The sequence below is a fragment of the Ranitomeya imitator genome, chromosome 5, assembly GCF_032444005.1.
Source record: "Ranitomeya imitator isolate aRanImi1 chromosome 5, aRanImi1.pri, whole genome shotgun sequence".
In the NCBI taxonomy this organism is placed as follows: domain Eukaryota; kingdom Metazoa; phylum Chordata; class Amphibia; order Anura; family Dendrobatidae; genus Ranitomeya; species Ranitomeya imitator.
Window position 1 is genome coordinate 667,249,662 of NC_091286.1, and position 17,667 is coordinate 667,267,328.

A 17,667-nucleotide genomic window follows, 5' to 3' on the forward strand; every position below is an offset into this window, starting at 1 on the left:
ATATGTATATATATATATACCTATTCTATGTGTACACATTTATTCTACCTATTCTAATGTAAGCTGTCAGTGTGATTTTACTGTACACCGCACTGAATTACCGGCTTTTCTCTGTAACAGCGCTGCGTATTTCTCGCAAGTCACACTGCTGGTCCGTGTGTGATCTGTATTTTTGGGGCTTCCATAGACTTTCATTGACGTTTTATTTGCGCAATACGGTGACAAACGCAGCATGCTGCGATTTTCTACGGCCCTAGAAAGCCGTATAATACTGATCAGTTTAATACGGCAGATAGGAGCAGGGGCATAGAGAATAATTGTGCCGTTTGTTTTGCGAGTTTTACGGACGTAGTTTCTGCGCTCTTACGTCCATAAAACTCGCAAGTGTGAAGCCGGCCTAACTCATTCATTTAACCGATGTGTACCTTGACCACTGGGGTTTCCCCAGCCTCAACCAGAAATCTTTCAATCCTATCCATAATATGCCAAACCTGAGCACTGGTAACACACTTTTCAGTATTCACGGTCTCAGGGGCAGATGACCATGTCTGTTCGCCTAATTATAGAGTCCCTTGCCACCAACGTCTGTCTGACTTTTGCTGAACTCCTACTTCCATCTTTCCTTCAGCAGTAATTTTCCTGGTTGCTAGGAGCAACGTCCTATAACTATAAACTTTTCAGATAATGTCTGTCAGGTTTATTTCTTTTTAACCGTATAAAAAGTGAAGGTTTTCAAAACTAGAAATCCTAAAAAAATATATATTTGAGGTATATTTCGTGAAAATCAATGACAGTCGTAAACCAGCAGAGGGATATTTATTTTCCACTTCATATATTTGAAAAAAAAATTGTAAAAAATGTTATGGATTTGATAGATGAAATAGGGTTAACACATCTTCTAAGAAGAAAAGCAGCTAAATGTTATTAGACCAACTGTCCTCTCAGAATTTTAAAGGTCCAATTAGGCTGGAATTTGTTTTATTACTTTTTAACAAAAATATTGCATGTTAACGTTAAAGAAAGAGAAGATAAAATGTTTTACAGACAGATTTTTCCTTCATAGCCCCCTTTCGCCCCTTCAAAAAAGAAAAACGAAAAATAAAAAAAATCATCAAAATTTTTTTTACACTAGACAATGGAGTGATTAAGCAAACATCTAAATTACTCTGTGTACTGACTGCCGGGAGTGCTTGCCAGTATGTGTTCAATTACTGTTCTTTGCATTGTTATCAGAGGTTGAAACAAAAGCTTTCATTAATTCTATGTTTTTATTTATATCATGTACAGTTAGTCCTCGGGTTACGACGGTCTCGTATTACATTGTTTCGTGGTTACGACGCTTTATTCGACGCCTCATTCCGACTTACGTGGTTTTGTGTCGTAAGTCGAACTACGTGCAACTACGTGCAGCATTGGAAGAATAGAGTCCAGTACTGTACACTGTACCCGGTTACACGAGAAAAATGAGTCTCCTGCACGCCATAACACCCCAATTATGTAGGGTACTGTGTTAGGATAGGTGTTTGTATAGGCTAACTGTTTGCAGTACTGTACTGTTATTATGGTACAGTACTGTATGAACGTATGGTCCGACTTACGTCGAAGTTCGATTTACGACGCTGCGTAAGAACGGATCAACGTCGTAAGCCGAGGACTACCTGTACTTTGTTTGGTTTTTTGCCCACCCTCCATTTTGATAGCCAGTAAAAAGGAAGTATCCTGGTGTTCTCATTTATTGCAACTTCAGTTCTTTAATAATAATATATGCCAGATTCAGAGATTTCTAACTTTTTTTGTATGACAGATTGTTTTTTCGCAAGGGGTAAGAAAAAGTTAATTACAAAATTACAAAAAAAAACAATTTCATAAGAATTTAAGAAAATTACTGTTCTGTTATGGCCAGTTGTCTTGTTTGATTTGCATGGCCACATACTGGCAGAAGCAAATACTATTTGCTAAATGCCCGGGAGGTTCTGGATCGCCGCAGGGAAAGTGTTTATTGGCCGTATGTTTGGCATAATCAGATGAATAACTGATGATTGCATTTTCCCACATACGTTTTGCCAGTTTAGTATCAGACCTGAATGTCATTTGGAACATCTCTTTACATTTTTTCAAAGGAGCAAAGATGAAAACTAAATTGGATTTAGAAGAGCAACCGGCAAGGATGGACGTCTCAACCAATACCAGGTTGGCTTCACCAGTTCTTCTTCTCATGTTCTGGGTGTCCTTTTTAAAAACATTTTTTACCCAATAATGTAGTTTATATACTGCAAAACCAAAAGGAATGAAAGATAATGGTAGCTGTGTAAAGTGCCACCAAGTGTCGATAATACACGCAAATATGAAAGGGACAAGAAGCATACCCATTAATAAACCCCAAAGCAACACTAAAATTCAGATTTTAGGCCAGTTAGTTAAGAAGAAATCAGTTGGGGTATCGTTTATCAGCTGAATGGCTTTCTTGTATATTTCGGGGTCTTTCACAACTGCTTTCAGAGAGTCCGGAACACAAGTGTTGGAGAAAGTCGCCTTGATGGCATCTTTATCATTTTCATTCACGGCTGCCAGAGACAGCAGATGCTTTCCACCATACAGTATAGATGATTGGAAGTGAACCAAGACGTCTTCTGCTTCTTTAGCGTTATTCCTCAGGAGCCTGTTGCACAGTTTTTCAAAGAACTGCTCATCGTCAGCTTCTAGATACGTTAGATGGCTGAGATACAGAGGCATTGGGCACGGCTTTAGCATGACGGGTACAATGGCCTTATGTGACATACAGTCCTGGAACATGGAGAGATTGGCTTCAAAGAGGCACCAGCGACTCTGCACAAAATCTGGACTCAGCACCATCAACATTTTCTGACTCCTCTGAATGCTCTCAGTCATGTTTTCTATGATTGTCTTTCCTGCAGTAAAGTCTCGATCATGAGAACAGATTTTAATGCTTGAAAATGTAACCTCCAGCCTGTGGATCAGCCGATGCACCCATGTAGAGTCCACTCCACTGAAGCTAATGAACACATGATACAAGTCGTCCCCCGTGAGCTTAGGTACTGGGAAATAGTCAGCAGCACATGAGCTTGTTGAAGGTCTGATTTCAGAATTTTGAAAGTTTTCCATTTTCTAATTTTAGTTTATGCCTGATGAGGATGAAACAGAAGAACTAATATTAGTCATTTTTTTAAAAATGTTTCACAAACACTGAAAGCCAAGAATATATAAAACATTAGACAGTACAGTCATCTTTAGTAGGCAGACCAAAAGGAAATGTTTGAGTTCATTAAAGCAGAAACTTTTATCTTTACAAGACATTGAATATTCTGGTTAATCCCTTTATAAAAGCCAAATAAACACTGGAAATGGATGACGACACAAAAGTAAAGGGAGGGGCACCAATAAATGTATATAAAATGCCTTTATTAGAAGTGAATGGCAGAGAGTTTTGAAATAGTGTGCAAGAGTGCCTGCTAGTGTTGAGCATTCCGATACCGCAAGTATTGGCCGATATTTGCGGTATCGGAATGCCGATACAGAGTTCCGATATTTTTGCGATATCGGGAATCGGTATCGGGATGAAGATTGATGTGTAAAATAAAGAATAAAAATAAAAAATATTGATGACGTTGCGGCTTGTGATGGGTCGCATGAGCGGTCACATGAGCGGTCACGTGACCAATCACAAGCCGCAACGTCATCGAAGGTCCTTTACGCGCTCATTCTTAGGAAGGGAATCATGGCGGTTGCAGCGGTTACAACCAGGGCGCGTCCAAGGGTAAGTATATCAATATTTTTTATTTTTATTCTTTATTTTACACATGAATATGGATCCCAGGGCCTGAAGGAGAGTTTCCTCTCCTTCAGACCCTGGGAACCATAGAGGATACCTTCCGATATTTGTGTCCCATTGACTTGTATTGGTATCGGATATCGGTATCGGCGATATCCGATATTTTTCGGATATTATCCGATACCGATACTTTCAAATATCGGACGGTATCGCTCAACACTAATTACAATTACATAGTGAAATAAAAGAAAATGACACTTATGTACAACATAAGTTGTGTGAACAGCGCCACATACAAGTCTTTTAAGTGCAGCATTGTGCCAAGCAGCCACCCCCTCCATTAGTTTGGTAGGTTGAGAGTGGATGCCTCATCGGTTATGCTGCACCTGTGTAGTCTCCATCTTAACCACATGGGTCCACTGCATCCTGATAGTGCATTTGTTTAGAGGCCTAGGCAGGTAAGAAGCTCTGCCTCGTTTTGCATTTTTTTTCTATTTTTTGGAGGATCTCTGAATCCTCTTCTTGTGCTCTTGCTGTTTAGAATTAGGACTCGTAAGCGTGGGGACCCTTGACGCGGGTTACGAGCTTGCGTATTTTGGCCAAAGTATAAACTAATACCTCACAAAAAAAATTTTATATTTTTTTTGTGTTTTTTGCACTTTTTTTGGGGTGCAGTTGGGCCCATTTTTGTCTTGTAAACTGTGGTGTCTGTTCACATGGGGTGCATTTGGATAGCGCTGGGCAGGCCCGCCTGATCTAATAGAAGGGTGTCACTACTAGGCTTGCCTGGATGCTGTGCATCTCCATTGTGTGAACAGCGCCACATACAAGTCTTTTATGTGCAGCATTGTGCCAAGCAGCCACCCCCTCCATTAGTTTGGTAGGTTGAGAGTGGCTGCCTCATCGGTTATGCTGCACCTGTGTTGTCTCCATCTTAACCACATGGGTCCACTGCATCCTGATAGTGCATTTGTTTAGAAGCCTAGGCAGGTAAGAAGCTCTGCCTCGTTTTGCTGTTTTTTTCACTTATGTACAACATATGCTTACTATGTATGAATCGGGGACCACTTAACAGGTATAACAATAAATTTAGAAATGCAGAAGAAAGCTGTGCCCAAAAATGAGTAAACTTAACTATAAATAATAAGCTGAAAATATAACAAAAATATAGGGGTTTCAAACCGATGATAAATATTCAATCACAAAAGAAATGAAAAAATAATCATGGAAATGGACATATAGGGCACACATAATGGGGTTTGTAGGAGACAGTATATATCAAGTTAGAATTATAAGTAAAGATATGCCCAATATGGTCTACACGCAGGCCAATCAAAACAGTGAATACTGCTGCTCCTTACACCCATCCATGGAAGCCCATATGACGTATAAGCATACAACAATGCAAATTAGGATGGGAATAGTTTGAATGGCATTTATAGATATTACCTGATAGATACGGTAGATATAAAATGATAGTGAGACTGATAGATATTAAATCCCTTTATAGAATAGTCTTATCCGTAGAGATAAGCAGAATGATTTAAGGAGACTGGAGATCAAGTTGAACTTCCTGAAATTCGTTCTTTTATAAAATTCTAACACATTGAGATATGATTTGGAGTTAGAAAATAAAAATTGTCCACATCATCCGACACTGCCGAAGCATCGAAGAGCAGGTCAAAGTCATTTTGCATTGCCACTTGGGCTTCCCCATAATACCCTGAAGCTATATCATCTAATTATAAAAACACAGTACACCCAAGAATCATAAAATTAATAAGTTATAATAATCTAAAATAAAGTGGTAGCCAAAACCACCAGGGTGCGCTGTGAAGGAGTACAGTGAAGAAACCACTGTGAAGGAGAACTAACAACCAACGTAATATAACATGGGACAAAGTATACACACAATAGACCAAGGCAGGGGATATGGAAAATATATGGCTTTATTAATAGGGTGCCCACGATTACATATCAATCAATTTTTGTATATTAAAATGTATCATTTATACAAACAAGCAAGAAAATAAAATTAATCAATAATAGAATGCGTACACTGACAGATTATATATGAATAAAGGGGGGCTATATGTGTATCTCTTAATAGCAATAAAACCACCAACAGGATAAAATGTACATCTCCAAAAATTAAATTAAATATTATACAGCTGCACCAAAAGGTTTAAAAAAAGGGAAAAAAAAGAAGATAATGAAAAAAAGAGAATAGACTCAGTATTTTATATAATACTAAAAATCTGTGGGGGAAAGGGAGGTTATAATGGTATGCACAACTGAGTTGAGATTTGTAAACGTGTTGAATAAAGTGACTGGTGCAATTGGGAAAGAAAGGGGAAGGGTACTCAATCAGTTTTACTATTTTACAACAATGATATTGTTGTCTATATATATATACCTAACTAAATATGTAAAGTGACCGATGCAAATGAAATTTTAAATAAGAGAGGAGAAAAAAAAATATATATAAATAATTAATGGCTAGTCACAATCACACTCCAATGCCACAACAGACTATGTGTAAAAAACAGGGGATAATTAGTGAATAAGAAGTGTAAACAATGCAAATTCATATAAAACACAAATTCAATATATGTGCCACACAATGCAATGTGCAAAATATGCCAACTAAAGTGACCAGGTGCAAAAGCGAAAAAAGAGAGCCAATGAAAATAAATCACGCTACTCCTACTGTACTGAATCAGTATCAATTCCAGGGGCTTATGAATAAAATATACGAGAAAATAACTCCAAGGGGAGTAGTAGCAGTGATGACTAACGATATTTAGTGAAGATAAAGTGCACCTGTGCAGAATAATGATTAGACTAAAGGCCGCTTTACATTAAGCGACGCTGCAGCGATACCGACAACGATCCGGATCGCTGCAGCGTCGCTGTTTGGTCGCTGGAGAGCTGTCACACAGACCGCTCTCCAGCGACCAACGATGCCGGTAACCAGGGTAAACATCGGGTAACTAAGCACAGGGCCGCGCTTAGTAACCCGCTGTTTACCCTGGTTACCATCCTAAAAGTAAAAAAAAAAAAACACTAGATACTTAGCTACCGCTGTCTGTCCTCCAGCGCTGTGCTTTGCTTCTCTGCTCTCCTCCTGTACTGGCTGGGAGCCGGAAAGCACAGTGGTGACGTCACCGCTCTGCTTTCCGGCTCACAGCCAGTACAGGAGGAGAGCAGAGCACAGCGCTGGAGGACAGACAGCGTTAGGTAAGTATCTAGTGCTTGTTTTTTTTTACTTTTACGCTGGTAACCAGGGTAAACATCGGGTTACTAAGCGCGGCCCTGTGCTTAGTTACCCGATGTTTACCCTGGTTACCAGTGAAGACATCGCTGGATCGGTGTCACACACGCCGATCCAGCGATGTCAGCGGGAGATCCAGCGACGAAATAAAGTTCTGGACTTTATTCAGCGACCAACGATCTCCCAGCAGGGGCCTGATCGTTGGTCGCTGTCACACATAACGATTTCATTAACGATATCGTTGCTACGTCACAAATAGCAACGATATCGTTAACAATATCGTTATGTGTGAAGGTACCTTAACATGGTGCCCATAATCAGAGACTAACAACAATTGGTGCCACAATTATAATCGCTGTATACCTGAGGTGGTTCTGCCAGTGTGCGCGCTAACCCGACGCGCGTTTCAGAACGTGTATTCTTTCCTTCCTGGAATTGATACTGATTCAGTACAGTAGGAGTAGCGTGATTTATTTTCATTGGCTCTCTTTTTTCGCTTTTGCACCTGGTCACTTTAGTTGGCATATTTTGCACATTGCATTGTGTGGCACATATATTGAATTTGTGTTTTATATGAATTTGCATTGTTTACACTTCTTATTCACTAATTATCCCCTGTTTTTTACACATAGTCTGTTGTGGCATTGGAGTGTGATTGTGACTAGCCATTAATTATTTATATATATATTTTTTTCTCCTCTCCTATTTAAAATTTCATTTGCATCGGTCACTTTACATATTTAGTTAGGTATATATATATAGACAATAATATGATTGTTGTAAAATAGAAAAACTGATTGAGTACCCTTCCCCTTTCTTTCCCGGTTGCACCAGTCACTTTATTCAACACGTTTACAAATCTTAACTCAGTTGTGCATACCATTATAACCTCCCTTTCCCCCACAGATTTTTAGTATTATACAAAATACTGAGTCTATTCTCTTTTTTTCATTATCCTCTTTTTTCCTTTTTTTAAACCTTTGGTGCAGCTATATAATATTTAATTTAATTTTTGGAAATATACATTTTATCCTGTTGGTGGTTTTATTGCTATTAAGAGATACACATATAGCCCCCTTTTTTCATATATAATCTGTCAGTGTACGCATTCTATTATTGATTAATTTTATTTTCTTGCTTGTTTGTATAAATTATACATTTTAATATACAAAAATTGATTGATATGTAATCGTGGGCACCCTATTAATCAAGCTATATATTTTCCATATCCCCTGCCTTGGTCTATTTTGTGTATACTTTGTCCCATGTTATATTACGTTGGTTGTTAGCTATATCATCTAGCAGATTTATCATACCTTGTGTTACGCATGTCCTTGTAGAACCACTGCTCCACTGTCCGAGAAGAGCCTGAAAGGGCATAACTAAGTGACCACCTGTTTCTTCACTAAAGCCCCTGAATGTTTGACTACATTTGAACCCAGGTGGACACCAGTTTTACTCCAGAAAGACCCTGGAACCATGACAGTTGACCCCCAAAGGAGTAGGGAAACAGGACCTACAAGGAACTGGTTAACAGGAGAATGTGCAGCTGGTAGAGAGAATAGGTACTGGGTCATGAATGGGCAGGATAAGTTCAGGAAGACAGGACAGCCTCAGGTACAGGATCACAGTTGCATCTTCAGATTGGAACGGTGAGGGTAGCAGTACAGGTGCGGACAAGACAGACCAGGCTCTGGACTTGGTAGAGTAAGGACAGACTCAGAAATAGGTTACAGCAGGACGGACAGGATAAAGTTCAAACAGGCCAGGTAGGATCAGGTGCAGGCGGGACATTCAGGATCAGGTTCAGACAAAGCAGGCACATCGGACAGGATCAGGCTCAGAGAGCACAGGTACAGGAACCTAACAATTAAGTAGCAGCTAACGCACTAATTACTAGAGTTGCTAAGGCACCTGCTAATAGGGGAAGGTGCTGTAAATACCTGATGTCTCCCATCTATTGACTGGGGACATTTTCAGAAGCATGCACTGCCCCTGAAAAAAGCAGGGTGATCGCACCCGCACCCTAAGCACACTCACAGGAGACCTTCATGCTGTGCACAGGTCCTGGCAGGAAACGGACACCAAGGGAGCAGGGCAGGGTAAGTAAAGATGCCAGCATTCCTGCTGGGAGGAGCAAAAGGACTCAAGTAGGGGTGCCATTGTTGTTCTAACACCTTTTATAGTGGTGTTCCATTACAAATCATCGGTTTTACATTAGAGTCATTTTCCATCTCCAGAGTCTCTATATATGACTCTCTACTATAGAAAGTAAGCTGTTATTGGCAGAGGGGTCCTCCCTCCCCTCACCTTTCCCCAAAGTACATTTTAAGAACAATTATAAGCTTTCCAGTTTATTCACCACACACATTTAGTTGCTGCAATTAATAATATGTCTTTGGTAAAATTCCGCAATGCTTTGCTTTCTTGTCCTACTTCCTGCACCACTGATCCCATTTTCTCACATCAACTTCAGCCTCTTTCCTAAGTTTCTACCACTCACTTAACTAAAATATTTAATCCCTTTTTCAACTGGCAAAAAAAAGCAATTCTGGAGCTTGGCTCTTCTCTGTTGCCTTGGTGTGTTGAAAATTAGGGTAATGGTTTTGGGGTTGATGTGAGCAGCTGGCGCAGGCATCAAACCCGAGGGTTACTAATGGATAGGCATCTGTCAGATACCCCCTTTACTAACCCAGTAGCCAAAAGAAATACACATAAAAACAGAAAAGTCATTTATTTGAAAAAAATAAAAATTCCTCAGCAATTTCCCTCTTTCACCCATTTATTTAAAAATAAAAAAAATAAAACCAATGCCACTCCGGTCTCCCGTATTCCACATCGAGGTCCCACACCAGTCCGTGCTAAAGCTGGGGTTGAGTTGAAGGGTCAAGGAGCATGATGCATGTCGGGTGATGTCAGAAATAAGAATGAGGACAATGCATGAACCTTATGGGTGTTCAGTGGAGTAAGCATTATTTTTTTCGTTAAATGGTTATTAGTCTCTGAGACCTAGAAAAAAAAACACACAAAGTTATTTTGATCTGGGATCTGGAGAAACCACATGAGGTAACACAAGATTTCTTACATTATATTTCCATTATTTTAAAATGGACAATACCACTTACTCCCTTTGGAAAACTTGACCAAGGTGATACACATACCATGACCAAGAATGTCAGCATTTCCTGTCGCTTGAGCGTAAGTATGCCAACTTTTAGAATGCATGCAAGTCCAGTTGAGACAAAAAAAAAAAATCACCCACTATAAAGGGATCACCCCTTAATATGATATGTCTATATTTTTATTCCTGATGAAGTGTGATATACAAGTGCTTCTCTCTAAACTAGAATATCATCAAAAAGTTACGGTAATCTATTTCAGTTCTTCAATACAGAAAGTGAAGCTCATATATTAAACAGAGTCATTAGAAACAGACTGATCTATTTCAAGTGTTTATTTCTGTTAATGTTGATGATTATGGCTTACAGCCATTGAAAACCCAAAAGACATTATCTCAGAAAATTAGAACACTTCATAACGACAGCTTGATTTTAATATCCAAAATGTTGGCCTACTGAAATGTATGTTCAGTAAATGCACTCAATACTTGGTCGGGGCTCCTTTTGCATCAATTACTGCATCCATGCGGCTTGACATGGAGGCGATCAGCTTGTGGCACTGCTGAGGTATTATAGAAGCCCAGGTTGCTTTGATAGCAGCCTTCAGCTTGTCTGCATTGCTGGGTCTGGTGTCTCTCATCTTCCTCTTGACAATACCCTCAATGCGCAAAAAATAAACTCTCATTCAAAAATAAAAGAGCCTATATATGTTTGATATATACCAACTTGTAATGAGCTGAAGAATCATAATGGCAAGTCAGTGTTGTCATTTAGTGAAAAAAATTTTTGTTTGTTTGTTTTTCCCCTGCATGTTTTCTCACCTTAATTCCTTGATGCCAACACAGTTGGCTTTATCTGTCCATTTAGATCTGACTGTCATGTTTTTGTTTTTGCTTCTGACTTCTAATTAATTGAGTCACCTGCCAGGGCCTGGGGTACTCAGCCCCAGGGGGGTCCGGTTGCAGTTAAAGGGGTGGTCACGGTGGCTGCGACCCAGTCTGTGCCCTGGGCACTCAAATAAAAGGGAATTGTGAAAGTCTATTTTTGTGACGCCACCTGTGGTTCCTAGTCAGTAGGGACCGATGCTGCTTTAAGGGGTCTTCTGGGGTGATGTTTTTGCAGCAAGGTGGTGACGCTTCCCACAGGTGAACCGGGGTCCCCAGGGTTCCCAAGGTGTATGGCAGGGATGATGTGTTGCCGGTAAATAACGAAAGACACAGGATTGCAGTCATTACCTTGTTTACTGGTGGTAGCAGACCACAATCCAGGGTACCGGCAACAGGTACAGAAGAAGTCCAGGCAGCCCGGAAACAAGTGGAAATCCCCTTGGCAGGTCAGGTTGGGAGCCTTCCCCTATGCGCTGCTTTTCTGGTCCCTTGCTCCCTGTAGTTTGCTGGCAAGGTACTCCTTTCTCTCCTGTCCTGGGATGGTACCTGCACGGTAGGCAGCTTGAGACATTCTCTTGGGGTCTCAGACATGGTGACACCAGGCTCTAACTGCTGCTGTACCTCAGGTGTTGTACGGGCAGTTTACGGTTCATCCTATGGCCTCCGTTTCTGCTGTGGACCTTGCAGTTGTCCACAACCTCAGGCTCCCAGTTCCCGGTTTCTGCGCTCTTGCTCCTAGGAGGCCCAATCGCAGCCTCCTTGAGGCCTCAATCTCTCCTCTGCTCCTTTCCTGTCTCTCTTCACTCTCAGACTATCTCACACCTCCCCCAGACCAAGATCTATATATATCAGGCAAAGGTTTTGAGCTCCCCCTTCTGGCTTGGAGTTAGAATGTGCTGTGTGTGGGATAACCTGCTAATGGGATCCCTCTTGTCTCCAGGCATAGCACTACACCCCCCGAGAGGAAGGCAGCACTACTGTGGTACCCGAACTCCTGGGCTGCCACTAGGGTTGAGCGACCTTCACTTTTATAGGATCGGGTCGGGTTTCACGAAACCCGACTTTTGGAAAAGTCGGGTCGAGTGAAATCGGCCGATCCTATAAAAAAGTCGGGGTCGGGGTCGGCCGAAACTCAAAACCCAATGCAGTGCATTGGGTTTCCATGGTTCCCAGGGTCTGAAGGAGCGGAAACTCTCCCTCAGGCCCTGGGATCCATATTTAAGTGTAAAATATAGAATTAAAATAAAAAATATTGCAATACTTACCCTCTGACGCGCCCTGGTACTAACCGGCAGCCTTCCTCCTTCGAATCCGCGCTTCTAGGACCTTGCCGTGACGTCGCGGTGACGTCGCGGCTTGTGATTGGCCGCGCGGCCGCCCATGTGACCGCTCGCGCGGCCAATCACAAGCCGCGACGTCACCCGCGACGTCACCGAAGGTCCTGGAAGGGCTGATTCTTAGGAAGGAAGGCTGTCGGAAGGAAGCAGGGCGCTTCCGAGGGTGAGTATATTCCTATTAGGTATATACTCACCCTCGGAAGCGCCCTGCTTCCTTCCGACAGCCTTCCTTCCTAAGAATCAGCCCTTCCAGGACCTTCGGTGACGTCGCGGGTGACGTCGCGGCTTGTGATTGGCCGCGCGAGCGGTCACATGGGCGGCCGCGCGGCCAATCACAAGCCGCGACGTCACCGCGACGTCACGGCAAGGTCCTAGAAGCGCGGATTCGAAGGAGGAAGGCTGCCGGTTAGTACCAGGGCGCGTCAGAGGGTAAGTATTGCAATATTTTTTATTTTAATTCTATATTTTACACTTTAATCTGAATTCCGATACCAATTCCCGATATCTTAAACATATCGGGAATCGGGATCGGAATTCCGATTCCAGATTCAAAAGATCGCCGACTTCATGGCCGACCCCCCACTGGGGTCGGGTCGGGTTTCATGAAACCCGACCTTGCCAAAAGTCGGCGACTTTTGAACAATTTCGACCCGTTTCGCTCAACCCTAGGTGCCACATTTCCCGCTAAATCCAATACTACCGGACTGGGAAAAGGAAATAAAAACAACAGGTTAGATAAGATGCAAAACATTTTGAACAACATTAAACAGAGTGCATAAACTTTTTCCTCCCTCACAGGAGGCACTTTTGGCTTTGAACGTTGCAAAACAAAATTATAAATGTACATCTGGTCTTATACCAAGGCTTCCTTGTTCATAAATATAACAGTACCGATGTGAGGGACCTGTCATAAACCCCCAATGTAGGAACTGGGCGGGCAACAAGGTGTATCCAGACCCGGGGTTCGGCCGCACCAAACGATTTTAGCTTCAGGTCTGTGGAGAAACAGGGCCCTACCCACGCCAGCAAAGTGGGTAGAACCAGGGTGCACCTTGAGGGTGCCAACTATGTACTCTGACAGATTTTGGGCAATTCACTGTCCATTACCCACTTGTCCATAAACCTGTAGCAAGTATAAGCAAACATTTCAAACAGGTAACAGCAATTATTGACATCTTTAGTCCCTGTAACGGGCTGGGATTTGACCCCTGGTGCTACGAGTAGTTCCTGGTCTAACATGTCTGCTGTTGCTGTTGTGAAGCCACTAGTGTCTGTGCTACTTGTAGGCCTGCATTGTATTGGTAAACTAGGCAACTGTCTGCAACTTCTTAGATTCACCATAGGTCTGACAGATTCACTGATAGCAGAGGGTGGATTCTCTTGTTCCACTGCTGGGGTGACGTTTTCTTCTTGAGCCTGCTGGTGTAAACTCTCTTCTGGTTCAGGATGGTTCTGAGTCACTTCTTTTTCTGGTATTTCCAGCTGGGGAAAAGTCAAGGCATGTATCACTATGGCTTGATGTACTTGAGTCCAAGACTGGGGAAAATCTTCAATAACGGTATGGATTTTCTTTTCATCTTCTACAATGGGTTGAATAGTACTTGGATCTTTTTCTTTGTCTCTCAATTTGTCAGGGCATACTATAAGGTGAGCCCTTGATACCGCAGTTGAGATTTCTCTTCCAGCTTTGCTTAAAAGGCACACTTTAGTATTGTCAAAGTTTGATGGTAAGATAGTATATGGTTCTGCTTCCCACTGGTCATCAAGAATATGCATTCTTCTTTTACGCTTTATCACTTATTCACCTGGTGACAAGGGAATTGCAGGGGCATGTAGATTGTAGTTTCTCTCTTGTTTTTGTCTTGCCTGGGACAAGCTTCTTTCCACACACTCTTGTACTTGGTGGTATTTCTGTTGTCGCTTGGTATCCCAATCTGCATCTGGCGAAGTAGTTTCTGGTGTTAAGACTCCTATGTCTAGATCAACAGGTAACTTGCTAGATCTTCCTCTCATCAGGTAGGCTGGAGTGCAATTGGTGGAATTCACTGGAATGTGATTATACAAATCTACCAAGTCTGGCAACTTTCTGGCCATAAGTTTATTTCATGCAAAGGCAGGGTTTTTAGTAAGTCAATTACTATTTGATTCATCTTCTCACACATGCCATTTCTTTGTGGGTGGTACGATGTTGTTCTGATCTTCTTACATCCGTACTGGTTGCAGAACTCCTGAAATACTTTCACTTCAAAGGCTGGGCCTTGGTCGGTGAGCACCTTATAAGGGTATCTGTGTGATCGGCAAAAGTGTTTCTGGAAGATTTTGGCTGCTATCTTCGCTGTCTGGTCCTTGACAGGCACAACTACCACAAATCTGTCGTAATAGTCCACAATGGTCACATCATAGACATGGCCTGGCCAGTTTGGAGTTGCATTAAAGTGGTCTAAGGCCACCAGTTCAAGTGGCTGTTTGGTGACTATGGGCTGTAGGGGAGCCCTCTGGCTGTCACGGTCCTATCTGCGCAGGTTGCATGGGATACACTCTTGGCACCACTTTTCAATGGCTTTTCTCATGCTAATCCAGTAAAACCTTCCATGTAGCAGGATCTCTAATTTTTTCCATTCAAAGTGTCCGGCTCCATTGTGGTATGCTTCCAGAACTATTTGTGCATTTTGTCTTAGGACCACCACCTGCCAGACCAGCTTGTGAGAGCGTGGATCAATATTCCTCCGACACAGCTTACCATCGTACATAAACAATTTGCCTTTCTCTTTCCACAGCTGTTGAGTCTCTTGTGGAGCATCTGGACCAGGGTATGAATTGGCTTGCGTCAGCAGCTCCTTGACCAGTCAGACTGCTGGGTCACTATCCTGCATCTCTGCCATCCATGGTGAGGCAATGGGTTCGGCGTAGCTTCCTGCTTGTTATTGCACTTGTTCCTCACATAATGGGAACACTGATTCGACCCGGGGCGATGGAAAGCTGGTAACTCTATCTCTTCGAGTGCTTCCGGATCTTCTCCCATCTCTGGTAAGTTGGGCATCCTGGACAATGCATCGGCATTGGCATTCCTTTACCCTGCATGGCACTTGATGGTGAATTTATAGTTGGACAACCGGTCCATCCATCGTTGCTCCAAGGCACCTAGCTTTGCTGTTCCAGGAGTGTCAGCGGATTGTTGTCTGCAAAAATTGTGAATCTTGCGGAGGCCAGGTAGTGCTTGAACCTCTCTGTCACCGCCCAGACAATTGCGAGGAACTCCAGCTTAAAGGAACTGTAGTTCTTGTGGTTCCTTTCGGTGGGACGAAGTTTCCTGCTGGCGTAGGCGATTACCCTTTCTTTGCCTTTCTGTACCTGGGACAACACAGCTCCAAGTCCTACGTTGCTGGAGGCCATGTTTGTAAAGTCTATGCGTTCTTGCGATAGCTTGTTTTTCTGTCACCTCGAGCAGCGTTTATTAGTACATCTCCCCAAATACAGCCTCTCCAGTTGCACCTTCACTTATTCCCTACAACTCTGACTCCAGAACATAACAATGTCCCCATAACTGAACCTTTATAAAACAACTTAATCAATAATTTGGGATCATTGCACTAAATACCTACCTGATTAATACAGATCTGCGCAAGGTGAAATTTCATCTGCATGAAGTCTCCGAAATGCTGCAGGTGAGTTTCACTTTCACTCCAGAAGTAATTTAATGCCACTCCTATAATGAGTCATGTATTTCAATAACTTATTGTTAACTCTTAGATGTTTTGTGTCTTTATGGCCTGAACAAAATTTCACATTTTAGAATGCTGCATTAAAATGGATTTTTTTATTCTCATCTAGAACACACAGAACTTTCTATTTTTGTCAAATTTGAGTTGAGTTCTTGGTAATTTTGTGGATCTCATATAGCAAAAGAGCACTTCAAGATAATTTTGTCTATAGATCCACTCCCCCATGAGATTATTTTGTCTCCCCACTAGGGGTATTTTTACGATTTTTCTCTTTATGTGTGTGGGTTTTTTTTACAATGTTTTTCTATTTTTGGTATGTCTAGGGTGCTTTGGGGTCTTCAGGATTACTGACGTTGAGTGGAGGGGCCATCACGTCAACAACTAGGGTGGCAACCTCTGCTGGTAGGTATGGTGACTATTAGGGCTTTTTTAGGGAGAGAGTAGCCCCTTTTTTCATATATGGTTATTATACCCTAAATGTTTACAATTTGTCCATGTTGACCCTCATTTGCTCTTAGCCCCTCTTTTTAGTATTAATTGTACATTTAATATATCAATAAAAGTTCCTTTTTAGGGGTCTTCAGCACTTCTTAAGTGTTGAAAGGAGGCAGGGGAAAAAAACTGGCTGCAGCCTGAACAGGGTCAAAGTGCTTCTCTAACCGGAAAGTAAAATTAACTAATAGAAAACTTTATTTTTTCAGGTCAGTGAAGCAGCGGGTGACAATGCCCTGTAATACTGTCCTGTAGTAATGGACTGTAGTGAAAGTGAAGGGCCCCTGTACAGGACACGTGTATGCCTCCCCAGTTTGTCATGCCACAGCAAAATATACACACTTGCATTTACATGCATCATCACATAAATAACACATATATGAAATACATATATATATATATATATATATATATATATGTAAGTAGATGGACAAGTGAGAAAATTCACACAATCAAAGATGATAGGAAAAGAGAAAGCAGAAAGAATTACATTAATAAGAAGGAACTGAAGAGTGAAGTGCATGTTCCATAAGGGAAGAGATTGGAGGAGACATCGGGTAAGGTGATAGCTGTGGTGCAGTTAAAGAAGTTGTCCACTCCTTGGACAGCCCTTTCCCATACCAATACCAAACCGATAAAATAAACATCTTATACTCACCTCTCGTGACAGCACGGTCCCAGCTGTGTCGGTATTTGCAGTACCAGGGCCCTCATACTGTTGTTGTCGATACGTGAGTCTGAGCCCAATCAGTACTGGTATCACTGTCCGTGCCTTTGTGCGAATTGAACATGAAAACAAAGTCAAGGCTCCGGCAGCTCTCTTACTTCATCGTCATGTTCAATGCATGCCAAGGCAGGCACGGTGACACCAGTGCTGATTGGATGCCAGGCTCATATGTCACATCAACCAGACGAAAGCCCTGGTGAAAGCCCTGGGACTTTGATTTCTGGCACCGCTGAAACAGCACCAGTATGGAAATGAGTATAAGCTCTTTCAATTTATATGAGCCAAACATATAGATCAAGAAGTAATTGTCCTAGCAGAG

The 17,667-nt window shown here is 42.0% G+C and overlaps 1 protein-coding gene across 1 annotated transcript; it reads right to left on the reverse strand.

Moving 5' to 3' along the window:
- Positions 1-815: 815 nt before the first annotated feature.
- Positions 816-16,083, reverse strand: LOC138638738 (toll-like receptor 1). The gene is made up of 2 exons (XM_069728284.1): positions 16,010-16,083; positions 816-3,143 (listed from the first exon to the last, which is right to left on the reverse strand). The coding sequence occupies exon 2, from the start codon at positions 3,121-3,123 to the stop codon at positions 2,398-2,400; it is 726 nt and encodes a 241-aa protein (XP_069584385.1). The 5' UTR covers positions 3,124-3,143; positions 16,010-16,083; the 3' UTR covers positions 816-2,397.
- Between the last annotated feature and the right edge of the window lie 1,584 nt (positions 16,084-17,667).